Source organism: Vigna umbellata, chromosome 2 (assembly GCF_029865625.1).
Source record: "Vigna umbellata cultivar VRB3 chromosome 2, Vumbellata_1.0, whole genome shotgun sequence".
NCBI lineage: Eukaryota > Viridiplantae > Streptophyta > Magnoliopsida > Fabales > Fabaceae > Vigna > Vigna umbellata.
The window spans coordinates 4,380,616-4,403,906 of NC_142166.1; the positions used below are offsets into that span (position 1 = coordinate 4,380,616).

Sequence of the window (23,291 nt, forward strand, 5' to 3'; positions counted from 1 at the left end):
CGTAAAATGTAAAGAAATGCTTAATATTTTATATTTCAGATCTTCTTTTAATCATTTTTTTAACATCATTGTGAGAAAAATATGAACCACATAAATCCTTACTAACTTTTAACTCCTCTAAGACCGTTAACCTACAAGATATTAGGATTTGTTTGGTTCACTTCAACTAAAAATATATTTATTTATCAAGGCACACACACAATATTCACAGCAGCACCATGAAAAACACAATAATTTGGTAAAACATACAACCAGAAAAATAATACACCATACAAATGTTACCATACTCCATATTATAACATAAAGAAAAATAAGTACAAACTGCAGGGTCCCCTACCTTATACACCTGTTTGCAGTGTCACAGACCATTACAACAAATTATGACCATGTCAGCAGACCTGTTCAAAAGCATAAAACAGTAGAGACTTCCATTACATACACAGACCAAATTATATTACTATAAACATGCATTTCTTCTTTTTCTCTATCCTTTGTCATGGTTCAAATTACATAAGTTGAACATAGCAACAGATGGGAAAATCAAGTGAGCTACAACCTAATATATTACCTACGTGTAATCAGACACTATTAATCTATTCAGGAAGAATAATTCATTGTGCATACTGAAGGGCAAAGTCTCACACAACCTCAAAAAAACCAAACATGGTATTGTGTCACTCATTGAAAAGTTCTCGAGCCAGAACCAACCCTAATATAAAATGCAACGTAGAAACAACTAAATACACAAATGTTCTGACCAGAGCAGTGCTTGTCAAGAGTTTTCAGTGACCAACACAAACATTTTCCGCCTTAAAATGATTTCATGATTTTAGCATTCCCCTCACAGCAGCATGCCCGTTTATTGACTGAATTTAGATGACAGAACTTGCCAAGGAAAGTTCATGGAGCTCACTTAGCATCCATTCTTCCCCAGTTTGACCACCTAGTACAATAGCTCTTGTCCCTCCAACAACACATGTACTATGTCCCCAAGCAAATCTTGGAGGGCGCCCAGGTACATTTAGGATTCTCCATGTAGGCTTCTCGTCAGTCGGGTCTAGTATGTAAAGCTGGGAAGCAGAATGAAGGCCTGCAACAGACCCACCAAATATCAGAATTCTCCCACCTGGAAGGGTCACAGCCACATGATCAAGTCTAGGAGGGGGAGCTATGCCTCCTGGATTTCCAGCACCTGGCATTCCACTCCCCGTTACACACCTCCAACATGGCTCCTCCTCACTTAAATCCATCGTGAATACATCACTAGAGCGAAATCGCAAGGGCCCACTCTTGGCCAGACCCCCAAACATCAGTATTTTCCTACCACCATAAACAGATAGTGTGTGACCCAGTCGCGAAGGTGGAGTCCATGCTACTGGTATCTCTCTCCAGACAGGCTTCTCCATTGAAAGATCAAGAAGGAAAGTATCACTCAAGAGTACACCAGAGTCAGCGCAGCCACCAGAAACTATCAACTTAGTACCATCAAGTGTACAGGAGCTATGCCAAGATCTCGGAAGTGGAGGTGCCAGTCCAGAGATTTCACGCCATGTTGGAGGCTTTGCATCCAGGTCCAGAACAAACACATCATTGAGCAAGCCCTGCCTTCCACATCCTCCAAATACAACCAAACGAGAACCATTAACACAAGAAAGTGTGTGGCCCCACCGACCAGGGGGAGGAGAACTCACCTGGACATGTTGCCACTCAGGATTACTTGAATTCAGATCCAGTACAAAGGTATCATTCATAGGTTGCATGTTAACCCCTTCACCACCAAATAAGACAACCCTATTACCAACTGCACAAGCACTAAAATTACATCGTGAAGGTTCAACAGCACCTCCAACAGTCAGTTTCCTCCATGCTGCTGCTTCAAGGGTGGTCAGTTCTCTTGCCAGCCGACCCCATCCAAGTCTCCTTGCACCAGGCACAGTCTCTAAAACACGTGTAGTCTCACTGCCCCATGCATTTTGACACACCATTCTCCAAAGATCTTCATTTTTTGTTAGCTCATACAATCGCCTACAAACAGAACCAACTGATGCAATATCTCTTGGGGTTAAGCGAGAAAGTATCTTGAGAGACAATACCTCATCACTTAACTGCAATATCCCACAAAGTCCACGAGTAACATTTCGGTCCCCTACTGGAAGAGGATTCAACGAGGAAAGCACAGATTGAAACCGATCTGATGATTTTGTAGATTCCTTAATCGTAGAACCCGGAAGGGGACCAAGATCAATGTTTGCCTCTGTGAAGAACTGGATTCCAATGACATGAGTTATCTCATCATCTCCATATATAGGTGTCAGACGCAATCTGTTCATAAGTGGAGATCCATCTTTCCTAAAGTTCAGCAACTCACCTTGGAATTCAACCCCTTCGTCAAGGCATCTTCTAATCTCTGAAACAACAGTTGAGTCCACCAATGGATGCCTTCTCTTAGCAAATGGACCTCGACACTGCAAGAATCGGCTGCAAAATACTTTAAATGATTAGAACAAAGCCACATTGAATTAGAAACTTAGCAGTAGAGACTCAGCAAACACATGTCATTAAAGGCCGGTATGTATTCCTTAATTTCTTATATTGCATGTTCTTTTGCCTTCTTTTTCCCCCTTGCGTAGTGCACATGTTACTCATTCTACTTCCTCAAGCAAATTGCTTCAATTTAATACAATACAGATACAGGTTATAAGCCAGGTCTTTCTACACGAGACACTAATGCACATCAGTCCCAATGAGCTATATCCCCAGTGTAGAGTCAAATGAAGTGATTTTTTAACACCCCAGCTTAGCCATTCTTAGCATGTTTATGCAAACATATCACATAATACTTGCTGGGACGATAAGAGTGAGGAAATCAATCTCCGAATAATGATTATCAAGAAACTACGTCCATTTCTTAGCTTTGAATCTTGAGATTCACCTTAATGATAAAGCATAAGACAAGATAAACCCAACAGTTATAAATATCCACATCCTCATCACAATAAAAACATTAAAAAGAAAAAATCACAATAGTGAACTAACATTCTTAGCAAAATTCTAATGACTTCTGTTAGTCTTGAAACCTAGCCCCCAAATCACTGGCATTGAAAGAAATTATGAAATGAAAAACCAAAATATGCCCTTCCAGTAATTTATCATAATTATCATTATACCATATAGCTATATTTGCATTGCTGCTCTCACCTAAACAGACCAGAAGTCAATCCAGAGTGTAGACTAGTAATCCATCCATACTTAAACCATTTCCATTTTCAAACTAAACCATCAAAGCATCACATTTAAGTGTTTTCTTATTCATCATTAAACCTATCAACCACCCTAAATTCTCTAAGAGTTAGCCAGTCAGAAGCTTAAATTGAGACACTTCTTTCCTGCATCACCTCATTGGAAATAACAAGGCTCTTTTCTTTGATCAACACACTTCCCCCATCTAAAAACTTACTCACAAGTGGCTGTCAACATAAAAATGTCAATTAAAGACAGCAAGAGTTCTCTCTAGTAGTTACAATGAATATAATTGTCCAATTTACTCTACAAATGTTGCCGAAATATTTGAACACAAATTCATAATACACTGCACTGCATACATAACAAATCATTCACTTATCAGGATAAAAGCTTATTCAATAATGTGTTCAGCTAAAACATCTTATAATATAGATAAAATAATAGTGTACTAGATAGAAAGAGAAGCAGTTCATAAAGATATAAACTGTATATTTCACAAATTTTAACTTCCAAATGCATTTGATCTTTAGCATTATTCACAAATTTTACCTATCATTGCTATAAGCACTGGCCACTGAAAGCTGGGAAACCAAAGCCATGAAAGCATCCAATTTTAACAATTTTTGCTAAAAAATGTTTATTTTCTTTACATGAGATAAATGAGGGAAAACAACTGTGGGTAAGACATCCTACTATACAAAAGACAGTAGAAATTACAATAGAGATTGTTAAACTCTAGGGAAGAGAGAAACACTAAGCTAAAACAGAGTCTTTTTAAGACAACACGGGTGTTTTATTTAGTTGAGAAAAAGGAATTAATACAATAAATAGAAGAGATTTATATTAAAAAAATGATATGGAAATAAATAAAAATGTTACTAATAATACATAGATATTCCTAAATATGTAGGATCAACACCTTATTTGCATAAACTATAACAATATATATAGGATCAACTACTTATTTCTATAATTATGACAATATTCCTTATTATATAGGATCAGCTCCAAATTTCTATAATTATAACACTTCCTCTTACGTTAGAGCACATAGGTCGTATGTGCCCAGCTTACTGCAAATACAATTGATCACCAGTCCTCCTAGAAAATTGGTGAATATGTTAGTCAACAGTTCATTAAAGTTGAGAAATCTAACAGTGATGTCTTCAAACTCCAGCATTTTTTTCCTAGAAAATGATTGTCTAACTCAATATATTTGGTTCTCTCAAGAAAGACAGGATTAAAGGCAATGTGTAATGTTGCATGGTAAAATATACACGGTGCATTTGAAAACTTTCTCCAAATTTAAGCTCTTTGAAGAGTTGTTTTAGCCATATCAGCTCACAAATGACTATTGTAATTACCATGTATTTTGCTTCTGCACTTGACCTTGTTACAATATTTTGTTTCTTACTTCTCTATGATAATAAATTACCACTAACCACGACACAATATCCTAAAGTGGAACGTCTATGGCTTGGTGACCCTGTCCAGTAATCATAAGAATACCCAACTAGTTGAGTATTTCTCTTATCTTCATAAATGAAGCCTTCTCCATAAGCCTTCTTCATAATATATAAATAAGTATAAACTGCATCTTAAAAACTAAGTTTTAAGATTAAGTTAGACTTAGAATTCACTTTATAAGACATATGTCCATATATCAACTTATATTTAATGATTGAAGCGAAACGATGGGAAAACATGCAAATTACAATCAATGGGGGCAAGTTAAGAGTAATCATTCGACCAACCCTCAAAAGTCATCCCTAAACCCCAAAAAACCGCCAATTTAGAAGAATCATAAAGTCTAATATCCCCCCCATTCCAATTTCTTCCTCTAAACACACAAAAATTACTAAAACAAAACAAATCACACAACTCTGAACCTGTCCCTCTCAATAAACTACACAAATTTCCAAGATGAAAAATTATGAGCATTTTGTAATGCCCAGAATCATTTGCAAAAATGTTCAAGAACCCCCATTATGAGTCCCTTGGTTCCAATTGTAATCTAAATCTGGTAGAAATCAGGTGTCTTAGTTGAGTGGCTTACAGGGTTGTGAGAGAGTGATGATAAGATGATGAGGCTCGGGTTTGTAGGTGATTGAGCATTCAACATTTAATGGTAATCCAAGGTTTTTAGCAACAAATTCTAAATTTTCAGATGAGATAACAGAGAAAAGAAGAATTAAGAATACTTCTGTAAAGTTTTACTGAATTACAAACATGGACCCAAGGAATAAAGAGAGACTCCTCCTTTCAAAGGATTCCCATCACAAAGTGTTTTCCTTATTTATAATAATACACTCAACCCTATGTTCCCAAATGTTAAATAAAAATGCCTCTCCTTCTACCTTTTCTCCTATTATAGCTATGCCTTTGCCCCTAACAACTTCAAACTAACTAATTTGGTAACTATCGTGACCAGTGTTATTAGTATCATACAATTTGTGAAACAATAAACATAATTCGAGCTGGTGGAAAACGAATCAGTAAGTGGATCATTTTGGTGCTTAAATCAGACCTGAATCGCAACCAAGAGATGATTCGCACAATTATACCATAGGTGCATCACATCCCAACAAGACTGGTTCATGCACAAACCAACTCTGAAACCCTGAACGATCCTTCGCTAAAACAATAGTAAATTTCCCTCCAATGAGATCTAGGGTTGCCCAATTCATGTTCACGGTTTTATGATTCCACTAATTCTTTTTCATGTTGCTGGTTTTTCAAGTTTCCACATTTCTGTTTTTCTTTCCCCTGCGTCCCAAAAACAGGTGCCCATAAATTGCTTATATCTTCTCTTTGTTAGCAGATTCTTGCTTTCTTCTAAAACTTCATGTGTTAGTGGTCCCCTCTCCCTAAAATCTGACTAGTCGATGCTAACACACACGAGTGCATACACACACATAAATGTAAGTATATATGTTTTGACTTTTGATGTGCTTCTCTATGTTACATTGCTTCTATTGTTATATATTTGGTTATTCAGCCTGAATATGTGCTTTATATGTCCTCGTTAAAAGTTATATATGCTATGTTCTTATTATTGATCATGATTCTTATATTCCACAAAATGATAGGATTCATGATTTGGTATATCAGCCTTCCAATTCAAAATTCGAATCCCAATTATATCACCATGATCTTTGTTTAGAAATTGATTTTAAACTTAACTCAACTCCACAAAATCGGCTTGTAAGGTGAGGTTTACACCCACTTATATATTATAAATTGGCCTTATCTCTATTCGATGTGGGACTTCCAACACACCTAGACATTAATGGGTGGTCTGATAGCGACCCGAAAGCAGGTGGAATAATATGTCTACAAACAACAAATCTTGTTAGGATAAGCTCTAACCTGACTTTGATACCATGTTAAGAAGTGGACTTTTAAACCTAACTCAACCTCTCAAAACTGACTTGTAAGGTGAGGTTTGCACCCACTTAGATATTATAAATTGACCTTATCTCTAGTCGATGTAGGACTTCCAACAATCTTAACTAGGACAAAAATAAAACATTCAAAGAAATCCATTTTTGAGTGTAGAGGTTATCGCCTTAAATAGTGCAAACCAGAAGTGGACACTTTCTTGGAGAGCAAAGTGGTGACTATGGAAAAAGACACAGTTTTGGCAAGTACTCCCAGGGGATTATTACTCACAATTGGAGTGCAGGTGCCCAAAATGATGTTGATAATCTTTCACAAAACGTGTCTACTTTATATTGGCCAGTGTGACCAGGGAATTATTACTTATAAGTGGTACAAATTGTACATAAGAACATTCCTTAAAGTAGCTCCAATCTAGTTTTGGTTCTTTTTGTTCCATCTATTAAACCATAGTGGCACTTCTACTTAGATATGAAATGCAACCGCTCCCAACTTGTGATGAGTGCATGAATTAAAAAACAAGTAGGAGGCTTGAGGATAGAATGTAATTTATTTTTTTGTATTGGGCCTATATTAGACTTTTGTAATTGTTTCTATTTTTTTTAAATAGAGACTTTTATGGAAATTATTTTTGTGTTAGCCAATTAGAGGGTTAAGGAAGGGAAGTGTTTGTCTAATCCCTTCCCACCACACACTCTACATAAGGAAAGCTCGTGTACTCACTTTGACAATTTAAATAATAAAAGTATGTAAGTTCATATTTTGAGTGTGTCTCATCTCAAAAGGGGAGCCGCCCCTCCTTTGCTTGTCCTAGAGTGGCATTCCATAGCTTATCTCTTGGGTGGCGTTAGTGGTTAATCAAAGTTTAGAAAGTAAGAGTGTTTTCTCTCTTAGGAGTTCTTATCATGTGAGCTAGGTGACAAGTGGCAATTCTCCATGTTTGCTTATCTCATGGGATTGAGTGGCACAAAGTTCTTCCCAATTCCTAGCATTATATTGATTTTTTCCATTTTCTTGATTATTTGGTGGAAATTGTCAGGAACAATTTGTATTCATCGATCGGAGGTTAGACCTTTGTCACCTTGTCTCCTTCAGAAGATTGTTGATTAGTAAAAATGTCATAGTATTTCAGCTATCCTCGCGACCTTCAACCATCCTAAGGGGTCTTCATGGCCCCTTACACAGGAAATTCATTTTGGAATATGCTCTGACCATAAAAGCTCCACCCCCATGTGTGAATTTTTTTTTTCTGTTTTTTGGACCTCCTGTATGTCCCCAATTACCATTGGTTGTTTCTCCTACTGATCCTTCAACTGTTCCTCCAATGATCACAGAAAGCTCAGTCACCTTTCTTCCTGTATATATTGCCTAGCTACCTTATCTCCATGAAGTCATCTTACTAAGTTATGTGTCACTCATGTTGTCGCCTCATACCAAGTTGTTAACCTTCATATAGATCAAGTCACAACCCAAGACAAGCAAGAATCTTTACAGCAACCTATGGCAAAAGAAAGAAGACAACTTCTCCTTGACAAGGTTCCTCCAAAGATTGACACAAGTTTTTTTCTGAAAATAATTTGTCATGAATATATTCCAATCAGGTCTACCCATTAAAAGGCTACAAAGATATTCCTTATAAATAGGATCATGACATGACTAACAATTATCCTAATTGATAAAACCTTTAACAGACATTGAAAGCTTTAACTGTAGAAATTGAATACAGCCCACCATTTGAGCATGTATCCCGAGTTTAAGGCCCTATCTCATCCGTGGCTAACAGTTACTCATCACTTCATGTATCAGATTTACATACTCAATATATCATATTTGCCATCCCATTTGAAGTTCAAGAACACTGAGGGTAAGAGTCCTGTTTTCTTAGGGGAGAGGAAGTTTTTAATGTAAATATAAATAGGAAAAGAATATTAGTTGGTTAGTTAGTCAAATAATCTAAATTAGGATTTTAGTTGGGAAGATTACTGTGAATAAAGATTATAAAGATTTGTTCAATATAGAGAAAACTATGTATGGAATTAATTTTCTTTATGTTGAATATACACATAGGATACTAAATTTATAATAGAAAAAATATGGACTAAGCCCAAAATACAAATAAAAAATAATAACAAACTAACTAAAGATAAAAGTTAAGATATTTATCTAAAATATCCAATAATCTAATATATCTAACAAGATTATTATTGTATATTTTAACCATTGGAAAGATATAATAATAAAAGTACTTATTGATCTCTCAGTTTCTTTCTTGTATCTCTATCCTCTCTGTTCTGTTCTTCATCCCTTTTCTCCTCTTTCTTTCTCTCTATTGCTGTTTCTTTCTCTTTCCAACATAAACCTCATATCAGCTACCTTCATGCTGTCTAGGTTTTGTACAATTCAAACTACTTTTTCCATATTACAGCCTACTTGCAATATAACATATCCGATCAAAGAACAGTGGCATCGGACAAGCCTTTAGCAAGAATAATTATCAATAGCTAAGAGCAACTAGAAAACGGGCATTTCAGCAGTCAGTTTCAATTTCCAAAACCAAGCACACACTTGCAATACAATGTGAGACATAAGAATAAATTGCATAACCGTATTCCAGAACATATGCATTTAAGATAATGCCACAAAATATCTGACTAATCAATAATTATAGACAAAATTTTATATATGAAAGAGGTTCCGGTAAATATCTACTAATTCTTATTCTTAGCTAAGTGAAATGCTTTCAATCCTACAGAACAAAAATCCCAGCACTAATAACTCCAATTCAAACTATAGGAAATAAAAAAACAAACCAGCAGTGGCATAACCACTTATTCTTCAGCCTTTCCTCAGGTTGTGCTTCTTTATTTTCTCCAGTTGAATTTATTTCCCATAAAAAGAGAGAAAATTTCAAGAGAATAAATTCCCAGACTTTCTTTTCATGATAAATTTTAGAAGGAAACACCTCTCGTTATGTTGAGAAATATTTGGAAAAGTCTGCAGCGGAGACACTCATCATATACACTATAATCTAAAAGAAAAGGAATAATAAATTTTAGGCTGGTCCTAATCATGTTTGACACACTTCGTTCTTCATATGGCAAATTAACCAAAACAGCAGTTCCCTAGCCTGAATGGATTGTTGATTCATGTTTTTAACAACTATGTACGTGGTATAATGATTTCTTTAATGCAGACCATATAATTCGAAACTCACCACTTTCAATACCAATTTAATTTCCCAATGCCTAACCTGAACCAGTTCTCCACCGTAGAACAACAGAATGCAGCACTCAACACAAAAGTTACCACAATTGAAAGAAATACCAAACAGGAACAAGTTCACTCAGTGATTAAATTACTATTTCACGACAAACAAATCCAAATCCCTTCATAAACCCCGAACTCGCACAACACAATTCCAAATTCGAGTGACTACAGCATTCAGTACGATGAGCATCACATTACATCCCGCCGTAACATCCCTCAATCTAAGTTCCAACGATTTCCTAGGGTTTCGAAGGAGAGCGAAAATGCGAACCAAAAACCTAAACCTAAGGAGGAGAAATATCGAGAGAGGCACTAACCAGTTGCGACCGAGCACTTCTTCTGCGCGGTAGCCGGTAACCATCTCGAAAACGGCGTTGACGTATATGATAGGGTGGTCGGGCTCGAGCGCATCGGTGACGACGAAGCCGCAGGGGGCGGTTTGGAGGATGGGAAAGGGGAGGGGCCCGACGACGTCGTCATCGTCGTCGTTGAGGAGGAAGGAAGCGGCGTCGTCGTCGCCGCTGAGATCAGAATTGCTGTCCCACTCCATTGAAGGGAAACGGAATCGCGGCAGACGTTGAAGTTCATCCCATGGGGCGCGCGTGGAGAAGGGAGCGGTGAGAACCGGAGAGAGAGTGTATGAGAAATTATGGTTGAAGGAGCGTTGCGTTGCGTTGGTTAGTCGGTGTTGTTGAGAGTGTGGAAGAGTGGAATTCGATGATGAGATTGAGAAGGCATAAAACGAGTGGCGAGCAATTAAGCTAAGAAAGGGGTGAGTTGAGGTTGTTCCAGAAAAAAGAAAGTAGATGACGCTGTTCTTTTTATATTTTGGTTTACTTAAATTTTTTTCAAGCACTGTTTTAGGGAGATGTTTCTTGGATTAAGATTTTTTAGAAAATGTTGATAATTGTCAGAAAAAATAAAATGGTACAAAAATCTTGTGGATTTTAAGCAAATAATATAAAAATATTGTACACTTAAACAACTTTTATACTAATAAATTAAAAGATTTAAAATAATTATGAATTTATAAGATTTGAAAAATGTTTAGAAGTTTTAAAATATATTTAAAATTATAAAAATCAATAAAATTATAGTTTAGATAAGAAGAAAGTAAACTCAATACTTTTTTCATCTTTTTTTAGTTATTTTGTTGAATTTCAAGAAAGTAAACTCAATGACTAATAAATAGTACACCTGAATACTTTTAGAGAATAAATAGTTTAATGAGTAGCAATTAAAGAAAGAGAATTTGGAAAGTCTTCTTTAGAAGAATTATTTGATAGTTCAAGTGATATTTATATATCATAATAGAATGTCTCATTAAATCTGTCAAATTCTTCATGAAAAACACCTTGGAATTTATATTTTTTTAATGAGACTTTGTATAAATTATGCAAAATGTTAACTTAAAACTATCACATTTTGTTTTCATCCTTAACAAAATTCAGTTAATATAATTTATTTATCTTTCTCAAGTTGATTCAATATTAACATAAATTTGCCTTTATGTTGCTTATCTTCTTTGTTTATTAAAATCAAATAGATATTTGATTATTAAGTTTCCAACTTCCAATGGTCATTCATTTTAAATCCCTTTCGTTCATTAACACCTTTTAAGAGAATCTAGAAGTGAATCTTATTACGTCTCAATGGAATTTAGCCAATAAAAAACTCTTGGAAAAAGGAACTACAAGATAGGAATTTTACATCATGTTCTTAAAGAAAAAAGTTATTGAATTTTATTTGTATGCAGTTTCTACGTCTTACAGAAATTTAACATCAATTTCTAAACAGCCAAAAAACATTACTCGTGAACTGATATAGAATATACACTCATAAGTACTATACATGATACAGCATACAAATATATTAAATACATAACCAATATTGAATTATAAATAAAAATAATAATAAATAATGGCACACAAATACAAATTTTATAACAGTTATAGTCAGCAGAAAAAGTGCTCCTTCTACATCACTCATAATTTGATTAGAAGGTGTATTGCGAACTTTTAACTCGTCTGTAAGTAATGATTATTTAATGGAAAAACAATTGTCTGGTTCACTTTATCTCGTACCTAAGGATCATTTATCATAACCACATATATTAACAGCAATACCATCAAACACAAATATGGCAAGAAAAACAACAATAAACCATACAAAGGTTACCACATTCCATATTATCACAAAAATAAAGGAAAATATGTACAGACTACAGGATTCCCTACCTTGTACACCTGTTTGCAGAGTTACATTTCATTACAACCAATTTATGACCATGTCAGCTGACTTGTTCAATGCAGAAGTAGAGACTTTCATTACATATAATGGACCTAATTGTATTAGTATAAACATGAGTTTTTTTTTTTTTTCTAAACGTTGTCATTGTTCAAATTACATAATTTGAACAAAGCAACCGACGGGGGAATCAAGTGAGCTACAACCCAAATATATTATTACCTACTAGTTACCAGACACTAATAATCTATTCAGGAAGAATAACTCAGTGTATACTGGAAGGCAAAGTCTCAACCACGTAAAAACCAGGCATGGTATGTGTCACTCAATGAAAAGTTCTCAGGTCAGAACTAACCTTAAAATAAAATGAAACCTTGAATCGGCCTAATACACAAATGTTCTGACCGGGCAAGAACTTGTTAAGTGTTATCAGTGACCAACACAAACCTTTACAGCCTTAAAATGATTTCATGATCAACATTACCCTCGGTATACCATTCCCGTTTATTAACTGGATTTAGATAACAGAGCATGCCAAGGAAAGTTCATGGAGATCACTTAGCATCCATTCCTCCCCAGTTTGACCACCTAGTACAATAGCTCTTGTCCCTCCAACAACACATGTACTATGTCCCCAAGCAAATCTTGGAGGGCGCCCAGGTACATTTAGGATTCTCCATGTAGGCTTCTCGTCAGTCGGGTCTAGTATGTAAAGCTGGGAAGCAGAATGAAGGCCTGCAACAGACCCACCAAATATCAGAATTCTCCCACCTGGAAGGCTCACAGCCACATGATCAAGTCTAGGAGGGGGAGCTATGCCTCCTGGATTTCCAGCACCTGGCATTCCACTCCCCGTTACAGACCTCCAACATGGCTCCTCCTCACTTAAATCCATCGTGAATACATCACTGGAGCGAAACCGAAGGGGCCCACTCTTGGCCAGACCCCCAAACATCAGTATTTTCCTACCACCATAAACAGATAGTGTGTGACCCAGGCGCGAAGGTGGAGTCCATGTTACTGGTATCTCCCTCCAGACAGGTTTCTCCATTGAGAGATCAAGGAGGAAAGTATCACTCAAGAGTACACCAGAATCAGCACAGCCACCAGAAACTATCAACTTAGTACCATCAAGTGTACAGGAGCTATGCCAAGATCTCGGAAGTGGAGGTGCCAGTCCAGAGATTTCACGCCATGTTGGAGGCTTTGCATCCAGGTCCAGAACAAACACATCATTGAGCAAGCCCTGCCTTCCACAGCCTCCAAATACAACTAAATTAGAACCATTAACACAAGAAAGGGTGTGGCCCCACCGACCAGGGGGAGGAGAACTCACCTGGACATGTTGCCACTCCGGATTACTTGAATTCAGATCCAGTACAAAAGTATCATTCATAGGTTGCATGTTAACCCCTTCACCACCAAATAGGACAACTCTATTACCAACAGCACAAGCACTAAAATTACAGCGTGAAGGTTCAACCACACCTCCAACAGTCAGTTTCCTCCAAGCTGCTGCTTCAAGAGTGGTCAGTTCTCTTGCCAGCCGACCCCATCCAAGTCTCCTTGCACCAGGCACAGTCTCTAAAACACGTGTAGTCTCACTGCCCCAAGCATTTTGGCACACCATTCTCCAAAGATTTTCGCTTTTTGTTAGCTCATAGAACTGCCTACAAACAGAACTGACAGATGCAATATCTCTTGGAGTCAAGCGAGCAAGTATCTTGAGAGACAATACCTCATCACTTAATTGCAATATTCCACAAACTCCACGAGTAACATTACGATCCCCAACATGAAGCGGATTCAATGACGAAAGCACCAAACGAAATTGATCTGATGATTTAGTATATTCCTTAACCTTAGAACCTGGGAGGGGACCAAGATCAATGTTTGCCTCTGTGAAGAACTGGATTCCAATGACATGAGTTATCTCATCATCTCCATATATAGGTGTCAGACGCAATCTGTTCATAAGTGGAGATCCATCTTTCCTAAAGTTCAGCAACTCACCTTGGAATTCAACCCCTTCATCAAGGCATCTTCTAATTTCGGAAACAACAGTTGAGTCCACCAATGGATGCCTTCTCTTAGCAAATGGACCTCTGCACTGCAAGAAACGGCTGCAAAATATTTTAAGTAATTAGAACAAAGCCAATTTCAATTAGAAAACTCGGCAGTAGATACTTAAGGAAGAAAGAAATGTCATAAAGGACCAGCATGAATTGCTTATTTTCTTATGCAGGATAATCTTTTGCCTTATTTTATTTCCTTTTCTCCCTAGTGCAGTGCACAGGTTATTCATTGTACTTCCTCAAGAAAATTGAATCAAATTTATTACAGCAGAGTTATAAGACCTTCGGTAAGCTTGTTCATAAGTACATTTAAGAGAGAAAATATATGATGAAATAAACGTATCCATAGGCTAAAATTAGTTTATGTAAAGTTCAAAATCATCTTGAAGAAAAGATGAAACGGAAGAGTGTCTAAAAATTAATTTATGCGTGAGATAACTTTAATTTATGGAGAAACTTATTCTATTTTTTCTTCTTATTTCCTACCTTAAAAAGTTCTGATGAAAAAAATTGTCCAAACAGACACCTAAGTTTGTCAACATGATACCCCAATGCACCTCAATCCCAACAATCTACAAGCCAAGAATAGTAGAGTTAATAAAGTAATATTTTAACACCACAGCTTACTCATTCTTAGCAAGCCAAAACACAGAATACAACATTTGCAGTACGAATAAGAGATAGAGAGAACGAATCTCCAAACAAACTACTGTCAAGAAACTACAACCATTTCCTATATTTGAATCTCAAGGATCGCATCAATTGTAAAGCATAAAACAAGATAAATCCAACAATAATAAATATCCACATCCTCATCATCATATAAATGCTTTTTAGAACTGATACATTTGATACAACCACACAAATTATCATGCAATACTTAAGCTAATCCTTTTCTCAGCAAAACTTTAAATTTCAGAGAGAATAAATAGCCATCATGATAAATTTTAGAAGGAAACAAAATTACGTCCAGAAATATTTGGAAAAGTATGAAGAAGAGACACTCTTATATAAACTGTAATAAAAAAAATGAAGTAATAAGTTTTAGTCTGGTTCGAATATATAAACTTTAATCTCAAAGAAAAGGAGTAATAAATTTTTGTCTGGTCCTTAACTTGTTGGAGACACCATTTGCTCCTCGGATGGCAAATTAACAAAGAACATATGTTCCCCAGGCTGATTCGATTGTTCATGCATGTTTTAACACCTATGATTTGTGGTATAATGATTTCCCTTAAGGAGGCCATATAACTTGGACCTCAATATTCACATTTCGGAGCACATTATATGATTTAGTACAATGGGAGAGAATCTGTGTTTTAAAACTTATATGTTTGGTATGGTGGATAGGGAGTATAGGAGGAAAGAAAATTTTGAAATTTGAATTGAAAGAACAAATAAAATGAAGGAATATTATCAATTTCATTCTTAGAAGACAAATTTCTCTCCCTCTTCTTCAACCAAACAAAAAGAAAATTCATCATCATTTGAGTTTCCTTTCCTCTCTATTTCTGTCCTCACATCCAAACATACAATAAAAGAGATACAAGCAAGGAACCAATGTCTGCAATTAGTAATTGCTAGGCCTGTCGTATCCATACTATACTCTAATTAATTCATGTTATCTCTCTAATTCTAGTGATTTCAACTTTAAGACAAGACCTGGCAAGCATAAATGTTCGTAATTTTTACACACTAACAAACAGTCAGTGCAACAAAACCCTAAAAGGAAAAGAAAAAATCCAGAAAAAAGAGGTGCACAAAATGAATATTTAATCGGAAGACATTAGATAGGCCTGGCCCTAAAAAAAACCAATTCCATTTCCTCGCACCAACCATGCAGACAAGTTCATTACACAGAACTTGATTCCTAAACCCCTTCAATCAAAGGACCAAAATAATAATGAGAATCTATGTACTTAAAACAAAGTAACATTCTTTACTCAGGACACCGATCTGGAAATCACCATTTTCACAATATTACTTGGTACCCACAATCATTCACAGATTCCAAAACACAGGAGTTTCGGGGCTTATTACTAACTCTCCTACTTACTAAACAAAGAAACTATTGAGCGCTTTTGAAGTTCCGAATAAATTAAAAATGTATTTTTTACCTTTTCATTTATCACTTTTAACAATCCTTAATACCCGAACCAGTTGTCCACCATAAAACCCAAAAAAATTGCCCCACTCAACACAGAGACAACAAAATTACCATAATCAAACCACCATTTCACGACACACAAGTAAAAATCCGAACCCTCAACAAAACCCCAAACACGCACAACACAATTCCAAATTCGATCGACTACACCATTCAGTACCACGAGCATCACATTAACATCCATCCATTAACGTGGTTGGTTTCCTAGGGTTTCGAGGCAGAGCGAAAATGCGAACCGAAAACCTAAACCTAACGATGCAAAATCTCAACAGAGGCACTAACCAATTGCGACCGAGCACTTCTTCTGCACTATAACCGGTGACCATCTCGAAAACGGCGTTGACGTATATGATAGGGTGGTCGGGATCAAGCGCGTCGGTGACGACGAAGCCGCAGGGCGCGGTCTGGAGGACGGGGAAGGGGAGGGGTCCGGCGAAATCGTCATCATGGTTGAGCATAAAGGAAGCGTCGTCGTCTCCGCTGAGATCGGAATCACTGTCCCACTCCATTGAAAGAAAACGGAATCGCGGCGGATGAAGCTCACAGCATGGAGAGAGGCAAATGGAAAAGGAAACGGCAGTGATCGGAAAGAAAGTTGGTGAGTGAAGGCGGAAGGAGCGTAAAATTCAGTGGGTGTTGTCGAGAGAATGAAAAATTGGAATTGGATGATGAGATTGAGAAGGCATAAAAGGAGTGGTGAGAAATTTAGCTTAGAAAGGGTTGGGTCGAAGGAGTTCCAGAAAGTGGATGACGCTGTTCTTTTCTTTCACATGTGGGCTTGCCACACACCACTCTGGTGGGTACTCACCTTTCCCAATCGCGCTGTCCAACGACGGAAAAATCTCTCCCTTATCTTTCATCTTCCGGTCAATCAATAAAGAAAAAGTTACATAAAAAAAATTAAAATTTGTTTAAAAAATAATATCTTGTAAATTAAAATATAATAATAAATAATTTTACTGACACATTTCTTGAATATAATTATATATACAGGAATTTTATTTTTAATTTTGTCTAGTTTTAGAGTTTTCTAACCTCTTTAATTACCTTTAATTTATTATTAGTTGGTCTTGATTTATGTTTAAAGTGATGTTTGATATTTTGAAAATATCTCTTCATGTTGGTCGAAATATCCTCCTTCCATATTTGATTCGTGTTGACATTTACATATCAGAGATGTTTTCTTCCTCCACTCTATAGTACAAAAATAATTTTTAAAATATCAAAATTTAAAGAGAAACATTAAATATATATTTATATTTTCTAAATTATAATTCTAGAGGGTGGATAATTTGGAAAGGCGGTGCCTGTGCCCACTTTCTTCTTTTCTTTCCTTTTAAAGCTAAACCAACTTTTTGCAACTTAAATATCAAAAGGTCGTTGTAGAAAAAGTGCTTACGTGGAATCACTTTTGTTGCACGTGACCTATTTAGAAATGCATGTTTATAAGTTGTAGCAATTGTTGTGGAAAAAATAAAAATCTGTAATGTGAAGATAATTTCTTTGAGTAAACAAATAGGAAACATGGAATTGATATTGAACTAACAATTTCATGTCAATGTGAAAGTTCAAGCGTGATGTGATATATATGTAACGTGATATGTCCTCGTAAATTTACGTCTATATATAATATAATATAAATACTTTAAATTTATGTGATTCTAAAATATAAGAAAAAAAAATTAAATAGACAAAATATATATTATTTTATGATTTAAACATATATACCATAAATGTCAAATTACAAAGCTTAAAATTTTAAATATATATATGATTAATGAAAACACGACCATTATTTTTTATTATAACAAAAAATAATGAAATTATAATTATAAAAATAAATATAAATATTTTTATATGTAGATTTTTTATTTATTTTGTAAACTTTTGTATTTATTTAATTTTAAAAATAATTAAATTTAAAGCAAACAGTTAAATAAAAAAGGATTAAATTTGAAAAAAAAACACTTTAGAAAAGTAAAATTGAAAAAAAAAATATGAAGACAAAAAAAATTATAAAAATTAGAAAATGAAAATATGTATTGTTGGACCTAAGATGAAAGATATCTACACGTGATTTAAAAGCTGGTTCATGTAAATCTAAAAAATAAGGGTTAAATATGTTTTTAGTCCCTAAACTATTGGCCGTTTCTGGTTTTCGTCCCTCTTTCAAAGTAAGGTACGATTTGGTCCTCATTCTTTAGAAAAACGTTCGTTTTAGTCCTTAAAATTTTGTTTTTAGTCATCGTTTTAGTCCTCAAAACGTTCGTTTTTTCGACTAAAACGAACGTTTTTTAAAGATTGAGGACCAAATCGTACCTTACTTTGAAAGAGGGACGAAAACCAGAAACGGCCAATAGTTTAGGGACTAAAAACATATTTAACCCAAAAAATAAAAATGAACCCGAAAATGGTTAAATTTAAAAAAAAGTTATTTAACGGATAAAAATAAATTATTTTAATTTAAAAAATATTACTTAAAAGATAAACTTGAAAAAAAAATAGAAATAATTTTTATAGTTTTATTGTAAATAGTTTTTATTTATTTGGTAATTATTTTTATAATTAAAAAATGGTTAAATTTAAAAAATCATTCAAATTGAAAAAAAAAATAAAAAAAACCATAAAAATAATAAAATAATTACTTTAATTTTAAAAAAATAAATATTTAAAAGATAAATTGGCACCACAAGAAAAATCTCACTTATATATAGATATAGTTTTAAGAAAATTGATTTTTAAATAATAAAATTGAAAAAATAGTGATAAATTCTTTTTATATAATAGTATAAATAACCACTTAGTTAATCATTTATTAAAATATTATTAAATTGGAAAATTGGGTATATATGAATAGAGAAGTAGGAGACATTATTTTTCTTTGTAGTTGGGTGAACTTTCAAAAGAATGTCTTGATGTGGTTTTCTAATACGTTAAGTGTTGTGCTTAGCACAAAAGCACTTTTTCATATGTCGACTCTTATTTTTGGTATGAATTAGGAAAAAGAGTTGGGACCTTTTTTATATATTTTCACTTGTCTGAGTGTAAATGACTTGGTTTGGGTACGTTTTTTCTTAAAGTGAGACTAAGTTAAGATCTTTTTATACGCAGTCCATTGCTTGCACATAAAGGAAAAAGTCATTTTGAAGAAGTAATTCTGCCATCTGCTTTTCTATGATTCCAAGGAGAATTTGGTATAATATAATTGAGGGTGAACAAGAAAATGACATAGTACTTATGATAAGGATATCACCAAAAGAACCTAATTTCAATATTATTTGATTTATATGATTTTTTTTTCAATTTTTTTTCTATACATGGAAACCCATATCGACTAAAGATAAGACTAATTTATAATATATAAGTGAGGTGCAAACTTCATTTTACAGACTAATGTTATAGGATTGAGTTAGACTTAAATTCATTTCTAACATATTTTGCTCTTATTAGAATGTTTTTAACATGCAATATTTTAATCTATCTTAAATATAGTATGGTTTTATTAATTGATATGAACAAATTAATAATATAAAATATAGTTTATAAAAGAATTATATATTGTTAAGCACACATACTTTCTTTCACTTATATTGTTTAAAATGTATTCTTTCATTATGCACATACTTATACGGTGAAGTAATAACAAGCAACCTCTAAAATAGAGTTGAATAAAGTATATAATTTCTTTCATATATATAATAGTTTATTGTTTATATAGCAGAATACAAATAGTTTATATTTATTCACCCCACTTATTAGTTATATTTATTTTTTTCTTTTTAAGAACTTTTATTAGGTTTCACTGATCATTAATAACTGAGTATACAAAGTTACTTTTAACAAAACATAAGTTTATTAAGTTATTCCTAAAAACATTACAAGAAATTTTTAAATTAATAATAAAATTTTATCAATGAAAAAAATTTGTCATTAAAATAGAATTTAGCAATGAAATTTTAATTTTAATTACCAATACAAATATATATTAATAATGGGTTTATCAATGAATTAAAATTGTTATTATTGACAAAAATGTTTGTTGATAAATTGTCATCGAAGTTCCTATTAAATTATTTCATGGTAAAATTTGTTACAAATTGTATTTTTTTTAAATCCATCAATAATAAAATTTTAATCAAAATAAATTTGTAAATCCATGAGTAATTATTTTTTAAATCAATTAATAAATCTCTTGATAATTGATTTTTTGTAATATTTTTTGATAACTTGGTTGGTAAAATGCGCACTAAATTTCTCACTAATTTCAAATAAATATATATTATAAATTAATTGAAGATGGATGAAAAAGAAGAATATATAGAAGATGAGAATGAAGAGGAATAAGAACAATAAGAGTTCAAGGTGGCTACAACAGCAACAGAGTTGGATGAGGAGGAAATGTGAATATTAAAAGTTAGTATGGAAGGAAATGTAACAAAGTATTTATAATGGTTGAAACTGAAATTCATCTACTTTATTTTCATGCATTAACAAACACTTAAATTTCATATTCAAATCAAAATCAATATAATCAAATTTTATCCTTAATGACTTTGAGTCCATGTAACTTAATTTTTGTGTAATCTAAAATTTAATATTGTACTATGTATTACACAATATGAATACTTTAATTTTTCATAAAAAAATTTACTTCATAATTATATAATTCATAATGTACATTTAGATTCCGAAGTAACTTCCAACTTACACAATATACAAGTCATCAAAAATTGATGGATTATGAAATCTGGAAGACACTTCTAAATTATGTAATTTGGACTAATTACATAATTTAGAATTCTTTTTATGAAAAAAAGGATTTTTAAATTGTAAAATTTAAAAGGACATTGCGAATTTTATAAAAGTGTCTTATAAATTTTACAATTCTAAAATACATTTTTTGAATTTCTACTTTCTTCTACGACTCCAAGACACAACACATAAATAAAAAGGTGACAAGAGGTGGAATACCAAGTGAGTAGTTTTGTCTTTTAGACACCCATTAGAGGTGCAGGAGAAATCATAGGAGTGCAAAACAAAATAGACTTAGTTGAAAGGATTGTGCCATAGGAGTTTCTAAAAGATGGCTCAAATTTGGGCCCAATAACGTTCTTTCTGTGACCGCAAACAATTATTTTAATTATAAAAAAAAGCTTTATATATATATATATATATATATATATATATATATATATATATATATATATATATATATATCTTAAGTTAAAACATATAAATACAGATGATTTTTATTTTATAAATTAGTTTTCTGTGTTTGAATTCATTTTAAATATAAATTTTAAGGTGATAAAATTATTTTAGTGATTCTTGTTTGAAGCATTAAATGCAGTATTATTAAATATGAAAAAATATTGAAGATGTTATTTCTTGTTTGAAGCATTAAATAAAATTATTTATTGTAGTGATTGATAAGTTTTTATTACAAAAATTTTACATATTTAATTATTAATATGAAAAAATATTAAAGATGTTATACATGATATAATTAAATTGAAGTATATAAGGGTGTAAACAAACTAAAGTATAACATTTTGAATTCCAGTTTATGTTATAAATTAAATTAATCCGAGGAGTTAAAAAGATAAATACTGTACAAATAATTAATTACACAGTTTCTGAGATTATATTGTTTTGTATTTTTTTAATTAAGTGGATATAAATATTATGTTTCTCATCACTCTTTTGTCATAGTATTTTAAAATCCAATTATTAAATGGAGACAGTGATTTATTGTTTATTATATTAATTAAACTAATAATAGATTGGCTTAGACAAATAACTTGGATAGTGTCTTGGTGGTGCTATTGTTGCTTTTCTCACCACAGATGTTATGGCCACTTTGGTTTGTTTGTTCTATTTTAATTGATTTATAAATTAATTTTAGTAGGCTTTCTTACTTACAATAATCCACTGTGATTGTTCCTCACTAATATAAATATATAAACAGTGAAACATTGAATGATGTTTGTTTACCTAGCTAGTTGGTTTTGATTAGCATTTATTATGTATTTTATTTATTATATTTTAGTTTATTGAGACAAAAATTAAATATATTTTTTTAATTATTATATAAAATTATGTTTGGTCTTTAAATTAAATTATAAATTATTTCTTTTTTTATTTTATAAAAGTCATTTAAACGTTCTTTCTAAAAATATATATCTAGAAGTCATAACTTAGTTTTTTTTTTGTAAACTTTTTTTTATCATGTGATAAACACTACAAATTCCGTTTATTGAAAAGAGTATTTTATATAACTTTAACAAAATAAAAAAAATCAAAATTTTATAATTTAATTTAAAAATAAAATATAATTTTTTATAATATTTTAAAGATAAAAAATATATTTAATTATTTTATATATTTATATAAATATATATAAACACAATAAGAGATGAAGTTCTTTCGTGTAATGTATACTCTATCCTTCGTTCCAATTACTTCACAACTGTAAATCCTAAAGTTTAGGAAAGAAAATGTTAGAGAAGTAAAATAATAGAAAAGGTAGGCTGCTAGACAAAACATGTTTCCTAATGCAATATGTTAATACTTCGAACTAAATAACAGAAACTCTATCTAAAAGATGAAAATTAGCTAAATCATTTGAATGAGTATTATGTTATTTGAATTTCTAGCACACATTATTCTATATGGATTTGCTTTTCTTTAAAATATCAATTCACGTTCTTGTTGTGTAATTAAAAGAACAAACATTTCACCAACACAGACTGAAGTATTTTTACTAATAAACTTTTCAATATGAAATTTCACATATGCTATAACTTTTGATAGCATATTATTGTGATAAAATTGACTCAATATAACAAAACAAAATATATTGGGCAAATTAAAAAAAAAATCTCTACACCTTG

The 23,291-nt window shown here is 32.9% G+C and overlaps 2 protein-coding genes across 4 annotated transcripts; both read right to left on the reverse strand.

Annotated features, from left to right (window-relative positions):
• Positions 1-276: 276 nt before the first annotated feature.
• Positions 277-10,705, reverse strand: LOC124823762 (adagio protein 1). Of its 2 annotated transcripts, XM_088105810.1 has the most exons (3): positions 10,227-10,705; positions 2,369-2,478; positions 277-2,264 (listed from the first exon to the last, which is right to left on the reverse strand). In XM_088105810.1, exons 1-3 carry the CDS (start codon positions 10,495-10,497, stop codon positions 873-875), a joined length of 1,773 nt encoding a protein of 590 aa, XP_087961936.1. In that variant the 5' UTR covers positions 10,498-10,705; the 3' UTR covers positions 277-872. The 2 variants fall into 2 exon arrangements, with proteins under 2 accessions (XP_087961936.1, XP_087961935.1); XM_088105809.1 differs by having other exon boundaries at positions 277-2,478.
• A 1,363-nt stretch (positions 10,706-12,068) lies between these two features.
• On the reverse strand, positions 12,069-17,189 carry LOC124823764 (adagio protein 1-like). 2 transcript variants are annotated; one of them, XM_088105811.1, is made up of 3 exons: positions 16,681-16,814; positions 14,718-14,803; positions 12,069-14,279 (listed from the first exon to the last, which is right to left on the reverse strand). In XM_088105811.1, exons 2-3 carry the CDS (start codon positions 14,771-14,773, stop codon positions 12,674-12,676), a joined length of 1,662 nt encoding a protein of 553 aa, XP_087961937.1. In that variant the 5' UTR covers positions 14,774-14,803; positions 16,681-16,814; the 3' UTR covers positions 12,069-12,673. The 2 variants fall into 2 exon arrangements, with proteins under 2 accessions (XP_087961937.1, XP_047152010.1); XM_047296054.2 differs by lacking the exon at positions 14,718-14,803 and having other exon boundaries at positions 16,681-17,189.
• Between the last annotated feature and the right edge of the window lie 6,102 nt (positions 17,190-23,291).

What these genes read in the sequence shown, in the direction of transcription:
- LOC124823762 (XM_088105809.1), bottom strand. Translation starts at nt 10,459, where the DNA reads ATGGAGTGGGACAGCAATTCTGATCTCAGCGGCGACGACGACGCCGCT. An exon ending in GAAGTGCTCGGTCGCAACTG is followed by an intron (nt 2,479 to 10,226) that starts GTTAGTGCCTCT and finishes AGTATTTTGCAG; the next exon opens with CCGATTCTTGCAGTGTCGAG.
- LOC124823764 (XM_047296054.2), bottom strand. Translation starts at nt 16,907, where the DNA reads ATGGAGTGGGACAGTGATTCCGATCTCAGCGGAGACGACGACGCTTCC. An exon ending in GAAGTGCTCGGTCGCAATTG is followed by an intron (nt 14,280 to 16,680) that starts GTTAGTGCCTCT and finishes AATATTTTGCAG; the next exon opens with CCGTTTCTTGCAGTGCAGAG.